The 16,408-nt window shown below is 42.9% G+C and overlaps 2 protein-coding genes across 4 annotated transcripts in view; one reads left to right on the forward strand and one right to left on the reverse strand.

Moving 5' to 3' along the window:
* LOC118426998 (von Willebrand factor C and EGF domain-containing protein-like) overlaps positions 1 to 6,859 on the forward strand; it is a 13,464-nt gene extending 6,605 nt beyond the window's left edge. For 2 of the 3 annotated variants that reach the window (XM_035836636.1, XM_035836646.1), the window contains 3 exons: positions 198 to 335; positions 6,168 to 6,194; positions 6,767 to 6,859. In XM_035836636.1, the coding sequence (XP_035692529.1) occupies positions 198 to 335 (138 nt within the window). In that variant the 3' untranslated portion in view covers positions 6,168 to 6,194; positions 6,767 to 6,859. Of the gene's footprint in view, positions 1 to 197; positions 341 to 6,167; positions 6,195 to 6,766 lie in introns of all 3 variants that reach the window. The other variant, XM_035836641.1, reaches the window with a different exon arrangement.
* A 190-nt stretch (positions 6,860 to 7,049) lies between these two features.
* On the reverse strand, positions 7,050 to 15,068 carry LOC118427027 (3 beta-hydroxysteroid dehydrogenase/Delta 5-->4-isomerase-like). Its single transcript, XM_035836668.1, has 5 exons — positions 14,520 to 15,068; positions 10,782 to 10,934; positions 10,284 to 10,436; positions 9,768 to 9,943; positions 7,050 to 9,007 (listed from the first exon to the last, which is right to left on the reverse strand). Exons 2-5 carry the CDS (start codon positions 10,930 to 10,932, stop codon positions 8,375 to 8,377), a joined length of 1,113 nt encoding a protein of 370 aa, XP_035692561.1. The 5' UTR covers positions 10,933 to 10,934; positions 14,520 to 15,068; the 3' UTR covers positions 7,050 to 8,374.
* Positions 15,069 to 16,408: the final 1,340 nt, after the last annotated feature.

Below are 16,408 nucleotides of genomic sequence, written 5' to 3' on the forward strand. Positions count from 1 at the left end.
TTCTCCTGGCATACTACTAGTAATTGGCCAATCACTTTTCTGAAGTGTCAAGGTTTCATTTTGGTGGGAAAGGATGTGAAATAGTAGGCATTTTGATTTTTTGTTAGCGGAATAAAACTGAAAACGCAGTATATACGGTGTTTTCAAGCTGTAATATAGATTCTGACGTCTTCCGTTTGTACATCTTCAACCAATAGCAACAGGATCCCTGCGTGGTGTGTACGTGTCCCTTTGCCGGAGGGACTCCTACCTGCTCGATCATAGCCTGCCCGGCTGTGAGCTGCGACAACCCCGTACAGATCGCGGGGCAATGCTGCCCGCTCTGCAACATGTAGAATCAAGGCTCTGACAGAACCGGAAGAACCCAGTTTAGTTGTATCGTTGGACACAACAGATAGCGCCCCTTTGTGCTCAGTATGTGAACAACCTATGATGGCTGACGTTTGCGCTTTGTGTGAAACTGTGCCTAAAGTCGTGCTAGACTGCAACAGTAATGATTTGCGTCCTGTTGAAATTGAGGAAACGGTAGAAGACACAAGTACTCCTCACAGCGGTATCACGGCTAACAAGTCAACTCCTGTCATTCCTGCCGACTACTCTATTCTTCAGGAAAATGTGAACAAACTGGAAGCTTGTCTTGTTGACTCAATTTCAGTTCAAAAAAACTCTGAGACTTCAATCCTGCAAAGGCTTTCCTTACTGGAGGACAGGCTGAAAGCCCGTGAACAAAACCATGTCTGTGACGGACTATCTGCCCTTGAGAAAAGGAAACTCCTAGAAGATGTTGCACGTTTGGAAAGTGTAAAATGTGATCTTGAGAATCAAGTTCAGTCACTCCAACGCAAATACAACGAGCTGTCAAGTGCTATGCAGAAAGTTCATTTGTCGGGTTCACACGGTCAGACAAAATCGACAGAGACGCAAACCACCCAGGAGGCTTCAGATCGCGCCGACAAATTACTGTATGAATTAGCCAATGTCAGCGTCAGCAACAGATTTCAAGTTCTAGATGAGGACAACAATAGGAACAGCTCCGACAATACAGTTTCAAACCCCGGTGCTAAACGCCGTCGCCAAGCACACAAAACAGGCGCGAACGTGTCTCCTGTTCAGGACAAAGCGGAATACAGGGTCCCTGAATCAACAATCACACAGCATCAGCATTGTAAAGACATGCCGCCGGATGTGTTAATCTTGGGTGACTCCAACACAAAGCCAATCAAGCCAGACGTCATGTATCCAGACAAACGTGTAACAAAAGAGATAACCTACAACATAACACAAGCTATAGACCACATCCAACAGTCAACCATGCCCGCCCCCAAAGTTATACTGTTTCACATTGGAACTAACGATGTACGAGACAAACGGGATCCAACGGCTGTTTCTGAGGGTTTTCGAAAACTAATTCAGACTTCCCGCGATAAGTTCCCCAACACTCCACTGGTTTTCTCCGCCATTCCGCCCAGACGCGACTCAAAGCTACAAGAAATTGGCGAACAGGTGAACTCTTTCCTGAATGTCGTATCTGAAGAAACCAGCTACGTACACGTGACGGACAACAGCAACCTGTCAAACATGGGGACGATCAAGGAAGCCCTATATTGCCCAGATGGTTACCACTTGAATAGGTTCGGAACCCGCGTGATGGTCTCTAACATTAAAAGAGTGGTTAACCCTATCATAGGTCTGGGTAACTACAGCAGTAAGGGTACAAGGGCAAACTTCCAGTCACCCCCGGGTCAATGTGCTGAGTCTCCAAGATTCTACCAACATCCCGCAAACGGTCAGAGACAACCCCCACGTTCTCTCGTGGTTGGATCTCAAGGTCAAAGTCAAGGCCTTCCTCGGGACAGCCAGACGGACAACCCCGTGGTACTCCATCACCGGCACCGCCTGGACTTCCTGCCGTGTTCAGTGCACCTGCCTCGGGACAGCCAGACGGACAACCCCGTGGTACTCCATCACCGGCACCGCCTGGACGTCCGGCCGTGTTCGGTGCACCTGCCTCGGGACAGCCAGACGGACAACTCCGTGGTACTCCATTACCGGCACCGCCTGGACGTCCGGCCGTGTTCGGTGCACCTGCAAGAGACTCCCGCCTACAGCCGAGTCAGCGTTCGGGACCATGGGGAAGCCCGCCTCCCTTCTTCAACTTCCCACCTGCACCATGGGGCCTTCCACCTCCGAACACTACCCGAATGGCTCCTCCACCTTGGCCCTGGCATCCAGCCCTGATGTGGCCGCCCATGCCGATGTGGTAGAAAAGTATAAGTATAAGTCGTAACATGTTGGAACATGAGTATATATTATAAGTAAAACTGTTAGTTGAGCAAGGAATTAATGACGTATTTAGCATTTCTTTGCATCTTCTTTTCAACTTCAAGTTTACTTGATATATTGAGAAAACGTATTGAATCTATATATAATGTCCTCATTTTAGTTTAAACTCGGATTTTTAAATGTTGCTAAATATTGTATTTTAATGCTCGTGTATGGACACTATTTTACTTATTGCACTGTTTTGTTTTGTTTTTTGGATATGAAAACATTCCGAAGTGGATGCAAGAGCTTTGGCGTTTGGAATGTACACGGATTAGGTTCCAAACTAGAGGATTCTGATTTTCTGTCTCACATCAAAAAGTTCGACTTCTTCTCGCTTTTAGAAACCTGGAGTACAGAAAACACCAAAATTAACATTCCCAACTACAGCTATTTTCACCAACATAGACAAAAGAGTAAGCGAGCGAAACGTTCTTCGGGAGGTATTGTCTTCCTATTTAAAAACGAATACAAATGTTACGTAAAGAAAGCACCATCTAAATCAACAGATGCCCTTTGGGTACAAATCGACCGCCAACTACTCGGTTTGCCCAAAGACTTATTTATTTGTTGTCTCTATATTAGCCCCGGATCATCCACTGCTCACAAACATTCAGACAATCACATCATAGAAACGTTAGAAGATGAAATTTCTAAATTTAGCTCTGTCGGATATGTATTACTAGGTGGTGATTTTAATGCTCGTCTCGGAAATCTACCTGATTACACAGCCGATTCTCAAATTGACGACGATTCCGACAGCTCCCCATACTTCACTGACAGACAACACATGGATAAAGCTCCTCACAATAAATTCGGCAGACTAATCACAGACCTGTGCATTCAAGCAAACCTTAGAATTTTAAATGGTAGAGTCGTTGGCGACCTACAAGGAAAATTCACGTGTCATCAACCAAACGGTAGCAGCACAGTTGATTTAATGATTTGTAGCCAGCCCTTTCTACAACAAATTTTAACATTCCGTGTCAATCCTTTAACAGTTTTCTCTGACCATTGTATGATATCAGCATTTATCAACTCAAAACCACCAATACATCTTTGTCAGGAGAAACACAAAATCTCACACAACAAGCCTCTTCCTAAACAGTTTCACTGGAACGAGAAATCTGCTCAGACATTCCTTCTTTCTCTCAGTCAGCCCGAAATTGTAAAACGATTAGGTGCTTTGAAAGACACTAACAACATAACATCTGTGGCAGAAATTGAGAATTATGTTTCTGAATTTGGCTCAATTCTAAGAGAGGCGGGTAACAAGTCATTGTGCTTAAAAAGAACTAGAAAACGCCCACCGAAAAGACAAAATAAGAAATGGTTCGATAAAACGTGTGTTGAAATGAAACGTGAAATTAAAAATTTAGCCTATTTACTTGAAAAAAATCCTTCAAACTCAGAAGCAAGAGGCAGCTTCTTCAGAAAGAAAAGGGAATATAGAAAATTGCTAAAAAAGAAAAAACGAGATTTCCGTCAACAAATTATGAATCAACTCTCCACTCTCAGAGAAAAGAATCCAAGTGCATTTTGGGACCTTGTTAATAAATTAAAACCAGAGAAGGCTCAAGAAAATAGCCAAATCCCCAGTGAAGACTGGTTAAACCACTTTAGTAAAGTTGACAAATCATCCAACGGAAATTATGTCGGTCCTTTCACTCCTGTAAATGATGAATCTCATTCCCCAACAGAGACAGAGAACTCTACATTAGATTCTACAATTACTGCAGATGAATTAGACAGAGCTATTGCAAACTTAAAGAATAACAAGTCAAGTGGAAGCGATATGATAAGAAACGAAATGCTGAAATGTGGCAAATCAATTTTCCGGAAACCTCTACTCCATCTTTTTAACCTATGCTTACAAAACGCATACTTCCCCGAAGAATGGTCGCTCAGCCATATTGTACCTATCCACAAATCCGGAGATACTTCACTCCCAGACAACTATAGAGGAATCTCTATCATAAGTTGTCTAGGAAAATTGTTCTGTTCAATCTTAAACAATAGACTGTCTAATTACGCAGAAGAAAACAGCCTTTTCAAACCACAACAGGCCGGTTTCAGGAAGAATTTTAGAACAACTGATAATCTATTCACTTTGAACACGCTCGTCAGCAAATATATCAGTAGAAATTCACGTCTGTACGCATGTTTTGTAGATTTTAGTAAAGCTTTTGATTCTGTTTGGCGAGAAGGTCTTTTACTTAAATTGAAGAAACTTGGGATAGGGGGCAAATTTCTCCTGACCATAAAAGATATGTACTCTAAAACTACAAATTGCATAAAAACAAACAGTGGTCTAACCGATACTTTTGTAACTCACTGTGGGGTTCGACAAGGCTGTAACCTGAGTCCAACATTGTTCAATTTATTTATTAGTGACATAGCCTCAGAATTTGATCATTCCTGTTGTAATCCTCCAGTTCTACACCGTATGAATATACCTTGTCTATTATATGCTGATGATTTAGTAATATTCTCAGAGTCACAACGTGGCTTACAATCATCTTTGTCTAGATTAGAAGAGTACTGTAAATCTTGGAGGTTGAAAGTCAACCTAAAAAAGACAAAAATCGTAGTTTTCACCAAGGGTGGTCGTTTACCAAGAGACTGCTCCTTCTCGTTTAATAATAATGTAGTAGAAATTGTATCTTCATATTGTTATTTAGGCATAATTGTCAACTCAGCTGGAACATTCAAAGCCAATCACAAATACCTATACAACAAGGGACTAAGAGCTTTGTTTGGAGTTAGACAATCCCTGGAGAAAGCTGATGCCCCGTTGTCTGTTAAAAACAAGTTATTCGATTCCTGTGTCAAACCTATCTTACTTTATGGGTCGGAGATTTGGGGCTCTTTCAAAAGTTCAAAATCTTGCCCAATCGAATCCGTACATCTAAAATTCTGTAAACAATCCCTCAATGTCCCCAAAACAGCTAGCAATCTTGCTGCACGGGCTGAATTAGGGAGGTACCCTTTACACTTGGAGGCCTCCCTAAACGCCATTAAGTTTTTCACTAGAGTCTGCTTGAATGTACCGGCTGATAGTCTCCAGGCAGACGCACTTTTATGTCAATTAGAATTAGACTCTTTAGGTAGTAAATGTTGGGCTTCCGGTGTGCGGAAAACTTTAGAAGAATGCGGTTATGCCTTTGTTTGGCATTCTCCACACTCAATTGTTTCAAAAGTGCCCTCAATCATCTCTGCTATTCAACAACGTTTAAAGGACATCTACTTTCAAACATTTCTATGCGAAATTCATAATGACAACAAGGGCAAATGCGCAAAGAACAAATTACGCTCATACAGACTGTTCAAATCCACCTATAACGAAGAAGAGTATCTTAAGATTCCGAACGAACGACAAAGATCTATTATCACCAAACTACGAATCAGCTGCCACAAACTCCGTGTTGAATCAGGGAGGCACAACCGCACACCTCTGGAGCAAAGAGTCTGTCAGTTCTGTAACCTGAACAAGATCGAAGATGAATCTCACTTTCTATTAGATTGTAGTTTATATAGTAACGATAGAAGTATTCTTTTTAGCCATATTATAGGAAAGTTCCCTCGCTTTGAATATATGTCTAGTGTTGAAAAATTCATTTTTCTTATGAGCTTTGATCAAACGACATTGTACAAACACATCTCAAGCTACATATTTAACATAACTAAGAAACGAGAAGAAGCCGAACAAATGTATTAGAATAGTTTTAGAATTTATGTTTTAGATTTGTCCTAGAAACCATGTTTACTGCATTACTACCCTTTGTATCTATATGCCTGTACTTAGCCCGATAGGGCATGAATGTGCAATAAAGGCTATTACAATTAATCATCTCAGCCTCAGCCAGAGGAAGGTAGGGAACCTTGGTCTCTCTTTCGCGTCTGTGACTAGTTGTAGATCAACATGTGAGTCCCTTTCCCGTCAGCTAGATCACAATATGGGATTTGACATTCTGTTTTCGCAATCTGTAACTAAACTAACCCATGGGATAATCTCCTAGTCAGCCAGGTTAGGGTACAGAATCGAGGATTAGCTATGATGGGAAGCTACAAGTGTTAAAGCTTTTCGCTTGTCCAAATGCATTGATTCATTGTTTAACGTTGTAATGGTTACTTTTGTGTCGGAGTGAAAAATTCGTATCAGCGAGACCACTTGGAAGACTTGGAAGGGCCACACTATATCCTCATCCGTGTGTCTTTGGGAGGAAAGCTCAACATTGTTGACATGAATTTCTCAAAGGTCTTAAATGGAAAATCTGTCATCTAAGGCGACCAAATTACAGATTAACAAATGTTTACTGCTAGAATTAACAAGTATTGCCTTGATAAGACTTAGCAAAGGCAATACTTGCACATTGGGAGGGTATTTCTTCAAGATAGACTTTGAGTCCTTATTTTTCAAATCATATTTTCTGTGCTTTTTCAGGCAAGTGAGAAATTACTTGGGAAGATGGCGGTCTGCCTGGAACGACAGCGGCAAGTTGTCAGAATTTCCCAGAATAAAATTATCAGCCTCAGCTGTTGTCGCTTCTCCCGTCTTTTATTTGCCTCAAAGCTCTAGTTTCAGCCACCTGAAACTACAGATACTTTCAAGCAGCACCTAGCACCTGTAAGACGGTACACATCGTTCATTGTTAAGTGCCGCACAACTACACCTACACCACTTCTTCCTTACATCTGCAACCAAAAGATCAAGACCACATCATGTCCAAGTCAAAAGATTTAAAAAATAAGAGGAGTTCTCAGTACTACACAACAGGGGCTTAAAGTTGACAATGACCTTCGTCTTCCCAACATCAAGAGGTTAAAAATTTACGCTGATCAGAAATATCTGGAAACACAGACAGACATATAGACACACAGCACAACCCCCTTCCCCTACACATATCTTGTTGCAGTAGAATCATGTGTGGCTACTTTCTAACAACTCGTAAACACTGGAAACATTCGCTTGCAAAACTACATTGGTTCCTTAATTTACGTTTAACTTGCGGTAGCCTCTCTAACTCAAGTAAATCAGACAACTAGAGTCTGTAATCAAAGACATGTATTCAACAATAACGTCACAAAACATGGATTACCGTTATTTGAAAACAATCATTACAAATATCGTTAGAGCTGCTTTATGTTTACGTTTGCTGCAATGTACGCCAATCACACTTCATTGGCCATATTTGACAATAGCTTTCACGACTCAACAATGCAAGTGAAGAGTCTGACTCCGGCTCAAACAAGTCTACCTTAACTTTAGTGTTGAAACCGTAACACAACGGCTTTCAGACGGAATGTGACATAACGGTCATCCTTGTAAGACGTCCGCTTGATCCTTCCATTATGGTTTGTCAAGGAAACCTAAGCTTTATCATAGCAATCACACCTGGGGTTACTGGATTTCAATTCAACTGTTGAAGATCACCACCGACTACAAAGAGGAGACGATGCTACTATAAACAAGACAACGAAAGTGTAACATAGTCGGATACTTCAGTTTTATAATACCTAAATACATGTAGCATTGTTGTGTACCTATTAAAGACAATGAATATGTTTTATGATGGGATAATCTCCAAGCTGATCTAGTGGTGAGGGTGGATATTTTTTAGATCCATGGATACTGTTGTGTGGTCAGTAGGTCTGCTCGGAGATTACTAAATGTATCATGTTGTAAAACGTTATCGTAGCCTGTGATTCCTTTTCACTGTACAGAGCAGGTTGCTGTCATCTCACACAGTCCAGACGCTGCGCCTCCTCCGTCTGCGTGATATTCATTCCTAAAGGAAGTTTGCAGACTATGGTCTAGAACTAGAACTAGAACAGAGATGATGACACAACCACAGCAAAGAAGTTGTAAGCAACAATGCACCACCATGTATACTGGCATTTTTCTTCCTCATTCATTAAAAAATTGAAATATATGAAAAAAGATACTAATTCATTACAGAGTTTTGAAAAAAGTCCATATTTTCACATGATTCACTTCAAAAAATCAAAACATTGAAAAATTAAAGATCAAACTCCTAAGGGGTCACCATCCCTATTCTCCAGCCACACCACCCTGTCGTGATGCCCAGTATGCCACGATCCACTCCACCGTGCGCCTCTTGGCCTCTTCCCATGGTACCACGGGCTTGTACCCGAGATGCCTTGTGGCCTTGTCGTACCTCAGACACATGGTGGTGTTGGACACCAGGATGAGGCCGGAGGTCCAGGGCGGCTGGAAGTTATAGACAGGGGAGAGGACCCACCGGATAAACTCGAACACTAGCCCGAGCGCATACAGCACACGGATCGGTAAGAACGGCTTCTCTTCCGGAGTGAAACCTATCGCCATCAGAAAGTTCTTACGGTGGTCCACGTAATTGTTGATGGGCGTGTCGTCGCTTATGAAGTAGACCTGCCCGCCGACGATGTCCGGGGCGGTGACGATTTTGTCCAGGGTGAGTCGGAGCGCGTGGAGGAAGTTGTCTAGGTACACGAAGGTGCATCGTTGGGTCTTGTCATTGGCGATGGCGTAGGTGGACTGCTTGTTTGCGATCGCCCTCTCGATGTCCACGAAAAGGTTCATCAGCCCCTCTCCGTACATGCCCATGGGCCGGAGCGAGCAGGTGCGGAGCGTCTTGCCCCCGGCTGTCTTCCTGCCGTCGTGCCGCAGCACCCTGGCCTCTGCCTGGAAAACGCACAGCCGCTGATTATCAGAAATGTCAAGTCCCTTTGTAGCCTCTACCAGGCTTCACGTGTCGCTGGAGAAATGTGAAAATTGGCCCAAAGACAGATAACACAGAGACAGATGATAGAGATCCAAATAATGTAAACAAACAAACAAACACACCAGAGGAGTTAGTTGGCCACAGACTACAGTTGGCGACATAGGAAATGTCACAAACTGTACAACTCCTCTTCTTGTGTGTGATCTGCCTTGTTGGCAAATTTTCACTATTTTTCAGCTGTATGTGTAGCCTAGTACAAATGTAGAGCCCCTTTGCAGGCTCTATGAGGTGGGCTTTGAGGGGAGCTTGTGGATGACAGAAGAAACAAACAATAAAGGTCTACTTTATTTTTCAAAAATAACGTGCGTTTGCACTTGGTATTTACACATACTTGGTATTTACACAAACCGGGGTCCGTCCGGGCAGCTTTCGGGAACGAAAAGTATGATATAAAAGACATCAAACTACACAAGACGTAAAGAGAGTAGCCGTGGGCATCATTTGTGTATATTCTACGTACTGTATGTTTATACATTTTTTTCTATTTTACATCTCAACAAACAGCCCGGTCGGGCCACGGTTGGGAAATGTGACGTTAGCTACTAAGCTGGCCTTACTAACTAAATGGATCCTGTTTAGCAGAGCCTCCCCAAAGCATTCTATATAAGTCTCCGTGTAGAAGAATGCCGAAGCATCAACTAAAAAAGATGAACGACTTGCCTCTGCCTTGGTGGTGGCGTAGAAGAAGGAGTGGGTGGAGCTGTCGTAGGGCGTGTCCTCGTCCCCCTCCGTCACCGGGTCTCCCCGCCGGTTCGGCCCGAATGCCTCGACGCTGCTGACGTTGATGAAGAAGGGCACGTCCGCCGCCAGACAACTCCTCAGCATCACCTCCGTACCTGGGCAGGTGACGGAATATCAATCTCCAAGCAGATGTGTGGTGTAGTTTGTTTTGCCTACACGTTCTTCATCAGTGTACATGTTTCTTAGCCTATGTTGAAAATCGCCAACCTGCGCTGCTAGGAGCATGCGAAGGAGGCTAACCTATGCTTCATTTTTAGTAGCGGCTCATACTGATAGCTACCCAATGGCTAATCTCCAAGCTGATCCTATGGTGGCATAAGATGCATCATTCGATAGCCAATCAACACTCCTAGGCCAGCTACACTCTTTTGTCAGCGGGCACCGTAGGATCTGCTTGGGGTTTACTGCCTGTGGAAAGGCGTGCTTAATACTCACCCTTGACGTTGACGTCCCACGTGACCTGGTCGGGAAACTTCCCCATGAAGTCCAGCAGCGCCGCGGTGTGGATGACGACGTCGGCCCCCCGGCAGACCTCCAGCATCCGGGCCTCGTCCTGAATGTCCCCCTGCATCACCTGTATCTTCAGCCCTGGGGTGAGAAACGTCGTGTTAGGTGAGGTGAGAAACGTCAACCTTATGTAAGAAATGTGCCACACTAGAAGCGTCGGGTTACATCGTTGTAGGAGAAACGCCATGTTAAGTACGTGAGAAAAGTCGCTTTGCGTGAGAAACGTCAAATTGAGCGAAAAACTTCGTGTTACGTACACGTGAAGAACATCTGTTTGAGTGAGAAAAGTCGGTTTACGTAAGAAACGCCAATTTAAATGAGAATACGCCAGACACGACGTCGTGTCACATGAGGTATTTTGCAGAATGAGATATACCTTGCTTGCTCTAATCATAAAGTACGGAATGTGGAACTGTGTGGGAATACCGTTTGTAGGTTCAGGTGCCCGATAGCCCCTGGTGTTGACGTCCACCACTCGGAGCTCGCGCACACCTGTCTCTTCTCCTGCCATCTTCGCCACCATGCGGCTGCCGACGTAACCACAGCCTCCGGTCAGCACGACCACCCGCCCGGCCATGTCTGTCGGCGAATAACGTTAGACATCAGAGTCATCAGATTAACATTATAGCCTCCTTCGTAGACTCTCGGAGTGGATGAGTTCAGCTAGCACTGGTTTACTAGCGCTGGTTAACGTTCGCGACGTTCAAAATGGGGTAAGGTTCTCTATGCCGGACAGGGAGTTGGCCGGGAGAAGGATTGTGTGTGTCCGAGTGCGTGTGTTTGTGTGTGCGTGTGTGTGTGTGTGTCAGTATGTGTGACTGTGTCTGTGTGCCTCTCTGTGTGCGAAGGAGAAGGGGTGCGGTTTACTAGTAACGCCTACACCCGGCCAACTCCCTCTCCGGCATAGAGAGCATACAGTATTGTATACATAAGCCCATGTTGAAAATTCCTCCAAAAAATAAACGCCATTGTCGGGCCGGCCACAGAGTTGCATGTTAGATGAATAATCCCGCAAGTGTGTTTTGAAGTACGTGACGTATATACAATATGATGTAATAGTATAGATGTCATATACGTGATGCATATACAATGTGCAGTATAACATCTATTATCATAATACCGGCACGTTTACGACGATTTCTCTAGCCATACTGATTTGACAAATTGTCAACGCATCATTTTCTCCAGTTACATGTTGCTGTTATAGCTTACCCTTGCCACTTCTTCTGTGTAACTTTTCTGCCACTCTTGTCCTGCTAAAAGCGTAATATCGTAATTGTAACATGCCGCGGAATTACACGGCGAACGGGCGCGTGGTTGGGAGGAGGTACAAAATACCGGCCGGAAGAAACACGGCACAATTAACTGTCGCTATGTACCTTTATACATCCTCCATGTTCCTTCCCTTTCTGTTAGTAAATGCATAAAACATAAACCTGCATGAGCATACAAAATGTCATGAGAAAACGGACGTATACTGTCAAGTTAAAAAGCTATGGATTTGCAAATTCTGCTGTAGAATGGATGGAAAGCTATTTAACAAACAGGAGTCAGGCCGTCTACATTAACGGAGCCTTTTCAACTTATAAGGAGACCAAGTCCGGAGTTCCACAAGGGAGCTGCCTGGGTCCGTTGTTGTTTTGTCTCTATACTAATGACTTGGCCACCATAACAAAGAAAGCCGAACTAGTCATGTATGCCGATGACACTACTCCCTTTGCTTCCGCACCCAGTGCTAGAGCAGTAGAAAGTATCTTACAGTCAGATCTCACGCGCATCTGGGAATGGATACAAATAAATAAGCTCATTCTTAATGTCGGAAAGACAAAGTCCATACTCCTGGGCAGTCACCATAAACTAAAGCATAATCCAACACTGGATCTCACTGTAGGGGGGAAGAAAATAATGCAAGTTAGCCAAGCTGAACTCCTGGGTTACACAGTAGACCAACACCTATCCTGGAATTTGCTTGCTAACAAGATCAAAAGAAAGATAACAGGAGTCACAGCAACAATCAGGAAGTATAAAGATTACTTTCCTGAAGACACACTAAAAACAGTAATCCAATCACTTGTACTTACGCATCTTGACTACTGTTCTGGGATACTTTCCTCAACAGCACAAACACAGCTAGACAGATTACAAATAATCCAAAACAGAGCTGCAAGGTTAGCCGCCAATACATCACACACAACAAGCTCAGAAGTGATACATGATCGACTATGTTGGCCGTCAGTTAAGGAAAGAATGTTTACAACAACAATCTGTGCCTTCCATAAGATAGTGACGACTAAAGAACCAAAATGTATGTATGACAACTTAAGAAATATAAACACCGCACATCACCACAACACAAGGCTATCACAGAGAGGAGGCTACGTACAACCTAAACCCCGTACAAATGCATTGACCAGAACATTTCAATACAGATGTATAAAGACCTACAACACACTCCCTACAAGTATTACAACAAAAAAAACAGTAGAATCTAAGTATTTAAGACTAAGTTAAGAGAGTGGGTAAAGGCACAGAAATACAAAAACCAGCCACTCACTTCATGGTGGTAAAAATGAAACCCATCTCTCGGTTCCAATTATGTTTTGTTTTATTCATGATGTATCAATGACTATTATTATTATTATTTTTGCTATATGATTTATATGCTTTCAAATACTGTTTGTTTCAATACTTCAGTTCAAATTGTATTTGATTTACTATGATTTTGCTCGACCTCCGATCTCTCCCACTCTGTTTCTGAGTTGATATTACCAAGTTTCTGTTAATTCAATTGGACATTTTGTTGTATATATAAGAACTAAGTTGATTTATTTAATTTTACTTCACGTAAGCAAATCACTGTTTTTCAGTTTACCATATGTTTGCTTTCTGTTATTTCAAAGTTATAATTTGTATTATTATATTTGTACATTTCTGTTACTATTATTTCTGTATTGTTTTAATGTGGACTCCAGGAAGACTAGTGTATTTCACTAATGGAGATCTAAATAAACCAAACCAAACCAAACCAAAGAATTTTCATTTAACTTCTGTCCGTCACAACCGCTATGACGTAACACTTCACTGCTAGCGTAGATATAAAAATGGCGGGAAAATGGCTGCTTACGTTCAATTTTGCCCATTCAGTCGTAGATCCGGGCTATTATGCAACGGTTCTTCACACTTTTACATGAGTTGTAGGTCACCAACAGAAATTCAAGATTGTTGTTGAATCATGTTCGTCTTGTGCCGTGAGCATGTGTAATTATGATCTACAAATCTGGCAATGAATGTGACGGTGTGTTCGTCCCACGACGACCTGCCTACCCCGAAAAAGATACTGAAAACTTTTCCTTGTTGTCTTCGAATGCATTGTTATCGATGCTTTGTAAATGATGTATTGGACACCTAGATGTCTGAAGTGTGCATACCTCAGAAATAACTATTGTTGCGTGTGTAGATCTCTTTAAATTCCATTATTTTTTATCGGCCGGTATAAGTCTTACGGCCGGTATTATACCAATGCATGTTATACAACAGACAAAAGCATCCAACAAAATTTGTGGTCGGATGTTTCGAAAATTCAGGACGTCCTTTTTAACCTATAATCAACAGATGACGCCATTTGTTATCGATGTCCGGATGGAGTCGTGTCAACAAGAAACTGGCACGTAGTCGCATAACGGGCACGACTGGATAAGATATTCGAAACTACCTTCAGTCGTTTCGAGTGACATCAATCACGTTTTAATTATAAATTGTAAGTGATGAATTGTATTTGTTGTATTTCATTTTTAGCATATTGGCACCGCACGAGAGTATATTTCTGATGAGCTGCCTTTGTAAAGGGATTCCTTAACAACGAAATGTAACGTTACCATTCTTTCGAGTGTCGCGACGCCCATTCAGAAGTTTTTACAGACAATTGGGTTCAGGCCGGACCTAGGCCTGATCCTCTGAATCTGGTCTAAATCTGAATTTCATGTACCGGTAGCCAAAGGAGCATATTTTCAGGTGTACGGTTTGCTGTGGCGATCTTCAATTTCGGCCCCTTGTAGTCAACAAATACGGCCTCGTCGACTGTGTGACAGGCTTTGTGCGTGAAACAAAATGTCGCGACCGTAAGCGGCTGGGACAGCAGGTGAAAAGACGGACCAAAAGACGTACCTGCCAGAAGCTCTCCAGAACAGTCGTTGGAGAAAAGAAGAGTACTGAAGCCGATGGGACCCGCACTGTCTTCGTGAAACGCGCGCGGCGCGTCTTTGCACGTAGATAAAGATAATAATGTTTGCCAGCCAGTTGCACATTAAACCGAGCAAATACGACCTGCAACTGGGAGCTTGAGTACATCAACAAACATCATAAATGCATAATAAATCAGGAGAAGTGCCAGTGTATGAATGCCGTAATTCTATGATCGCCGACACAAGTTCATCTGAAAGACCGTCACCTCTGGCGGGATATCGTCACATCGGGTTAATCTTTAACGTCGTTAAAATCTTGTAATTCTATGACCATTGATACTTCAATGCAAGTTCGTTTCTGGGAGCTCAATACATGTCAAACGAACCTTGATTAATCACGAACCTTCGCCTTCACCTTCAGTATAGAAGGTGAAGGTGAACTTTGCCTAGGTAAGCTCAGTTAAGGCTGACGTCACATTTCCACAAAGGGACCGGCCGGGCAGTTTTGGGAACGAAAACATGGTACGATATAAAAGACACAAAATGTACCAAAAATAATTCAACAGTATGCCCTGTACATATTTATTGGCGTTGCCGCAAACAGCCTGGCCGGGCCCCAGGTAGGAAATGAGGCCTAACTCAAAGAACAGATGAGCCACTCTTCAACTGGTACTGACAGAGAAGATAGGCGTTTTGTGCAGTATTCTGCAGTATTCAATATACATTGTGCAGCTAAATGTATATTGTAACAGAGAAATTTTGACAAAGAAAATGAACCGTCCTGTCCTGAGGCCGGTGTCATACAGCAAGAAAATGCCTCGCCTGACTGGTCTGTGAGCCCTGAAGGACATTTACGGCAGAACTACTACCGATGTCCTGTCGGTCACGGCACGATATATATATTTTTTTTTCATTCAAATTTGAAGAAATTACAGTCAATTTTACAAATTCGATCGGCGCCTTTCTGGCGATCAACAACAAAGTTAGCTAAGGGTTGTTGACATCGTGACACCGACATGATCCTTTCAGTAGCCTGCATGTGGGGTGAGCGACAACAGCCAATGGCAGCCAGGACTCGAACTCGCGCAAGTCGGAAATCATCAACACTCCGTGAGGTAAAAGTTCACTTGAGTGTTCAACAGACTTTCGTGGTGAAAGGGATGGAATTACAGGAATATGTAATTGAAATGATGATCATTTTCCGACTGCCTTCTTATGACCTTTTAACCCATGTTATGCATCAATAAATGTGATGTAAGAAGGTAAGTAGGCAAAGGTTGTTCCCTAGCCTTTTTTTATCGGTCGGTGTCTCTAGGCCACGGTATTGAAGCCAATAACCCTCTTTTCACCGCCTTATAGCTTCCCAGTACAAGCGATATGACTATCTTCACCTGGGCGCAGTGAGGGAAGTTTAAGTGCTTTTCCCAAGGACATTACACAAGAAACGCACTCGTGGCGTCTGGATCTTGCGCCCGCTAGCCTAGCCACTTGACACCGCCTAGGTATAAGCTACGTGATGTGAAAGGTCACATTTCCATGATCCTTGAGAGGTCACTTAATCCTTCAAGAGGCAGCTCTTGATAATTCTTACCCATAATAAATTATGGTGACGAGGGCCTGTGACACCTGTGGTGAAATAAAAGCAGGAAGAGTACAATGTCTACTTCCTGAGGGCCCCTTTCAAAATGTCAACAGTCCTTCATTCGGATAAATTGCTCTATTGGTGTAACAGGCTAACCACCCTTTGGTCTAATACACGTTGTCTAATGTTTACTTTGCCACTAGCATCGAAATGAAACTTAGAATGCACCAAAAAGTAGTTTATCAAGCAACTGGATATGATTTTAGAAACAGTCTGATGAAAGACACAGG

Source organism: Branchiostoma floridae, chromosome 1 (assembly GCF_000003815.2).
Source record: "Branchiostoma floridae strain S238N-H82 chromosome 1, Bfl_VNyyK, whole genome shotgun sequence".
Taxonomy (NCBI): Eukaryota; Metazoa; Chordata; class Leptocardii; order Amphioxiformes; family Branchiostomatidae; genus Branchiostoma; species Branchiostoma floridae.

Excerpts from the sequence above, each read along its gene's own strand:
- LOC118427027 (XM_035836668.1), bottom strand. The coding sequence starts at position 10,932 with ATGGCCGGGCGGGTGGTCGTGCTGACCGGAGGCTGTGGTTACGTCGGC. Across the intron at positions 9,944-10,283 it reads GTGGGACGTCAACGTCAAGG|GTACGGAGGTGATGCTGAGG; the intron begins GTGAGTATTAAG and ends TCACCTGCCCAG. Across the intron at positions 9,008-9,767 it reads ACGCCACCACCAAGGCAGAG|GCAGAGGCCAGGGTGCTGCG; the intron begins GCAAGTCGTTCA and ends TGCGTTTTCCAG.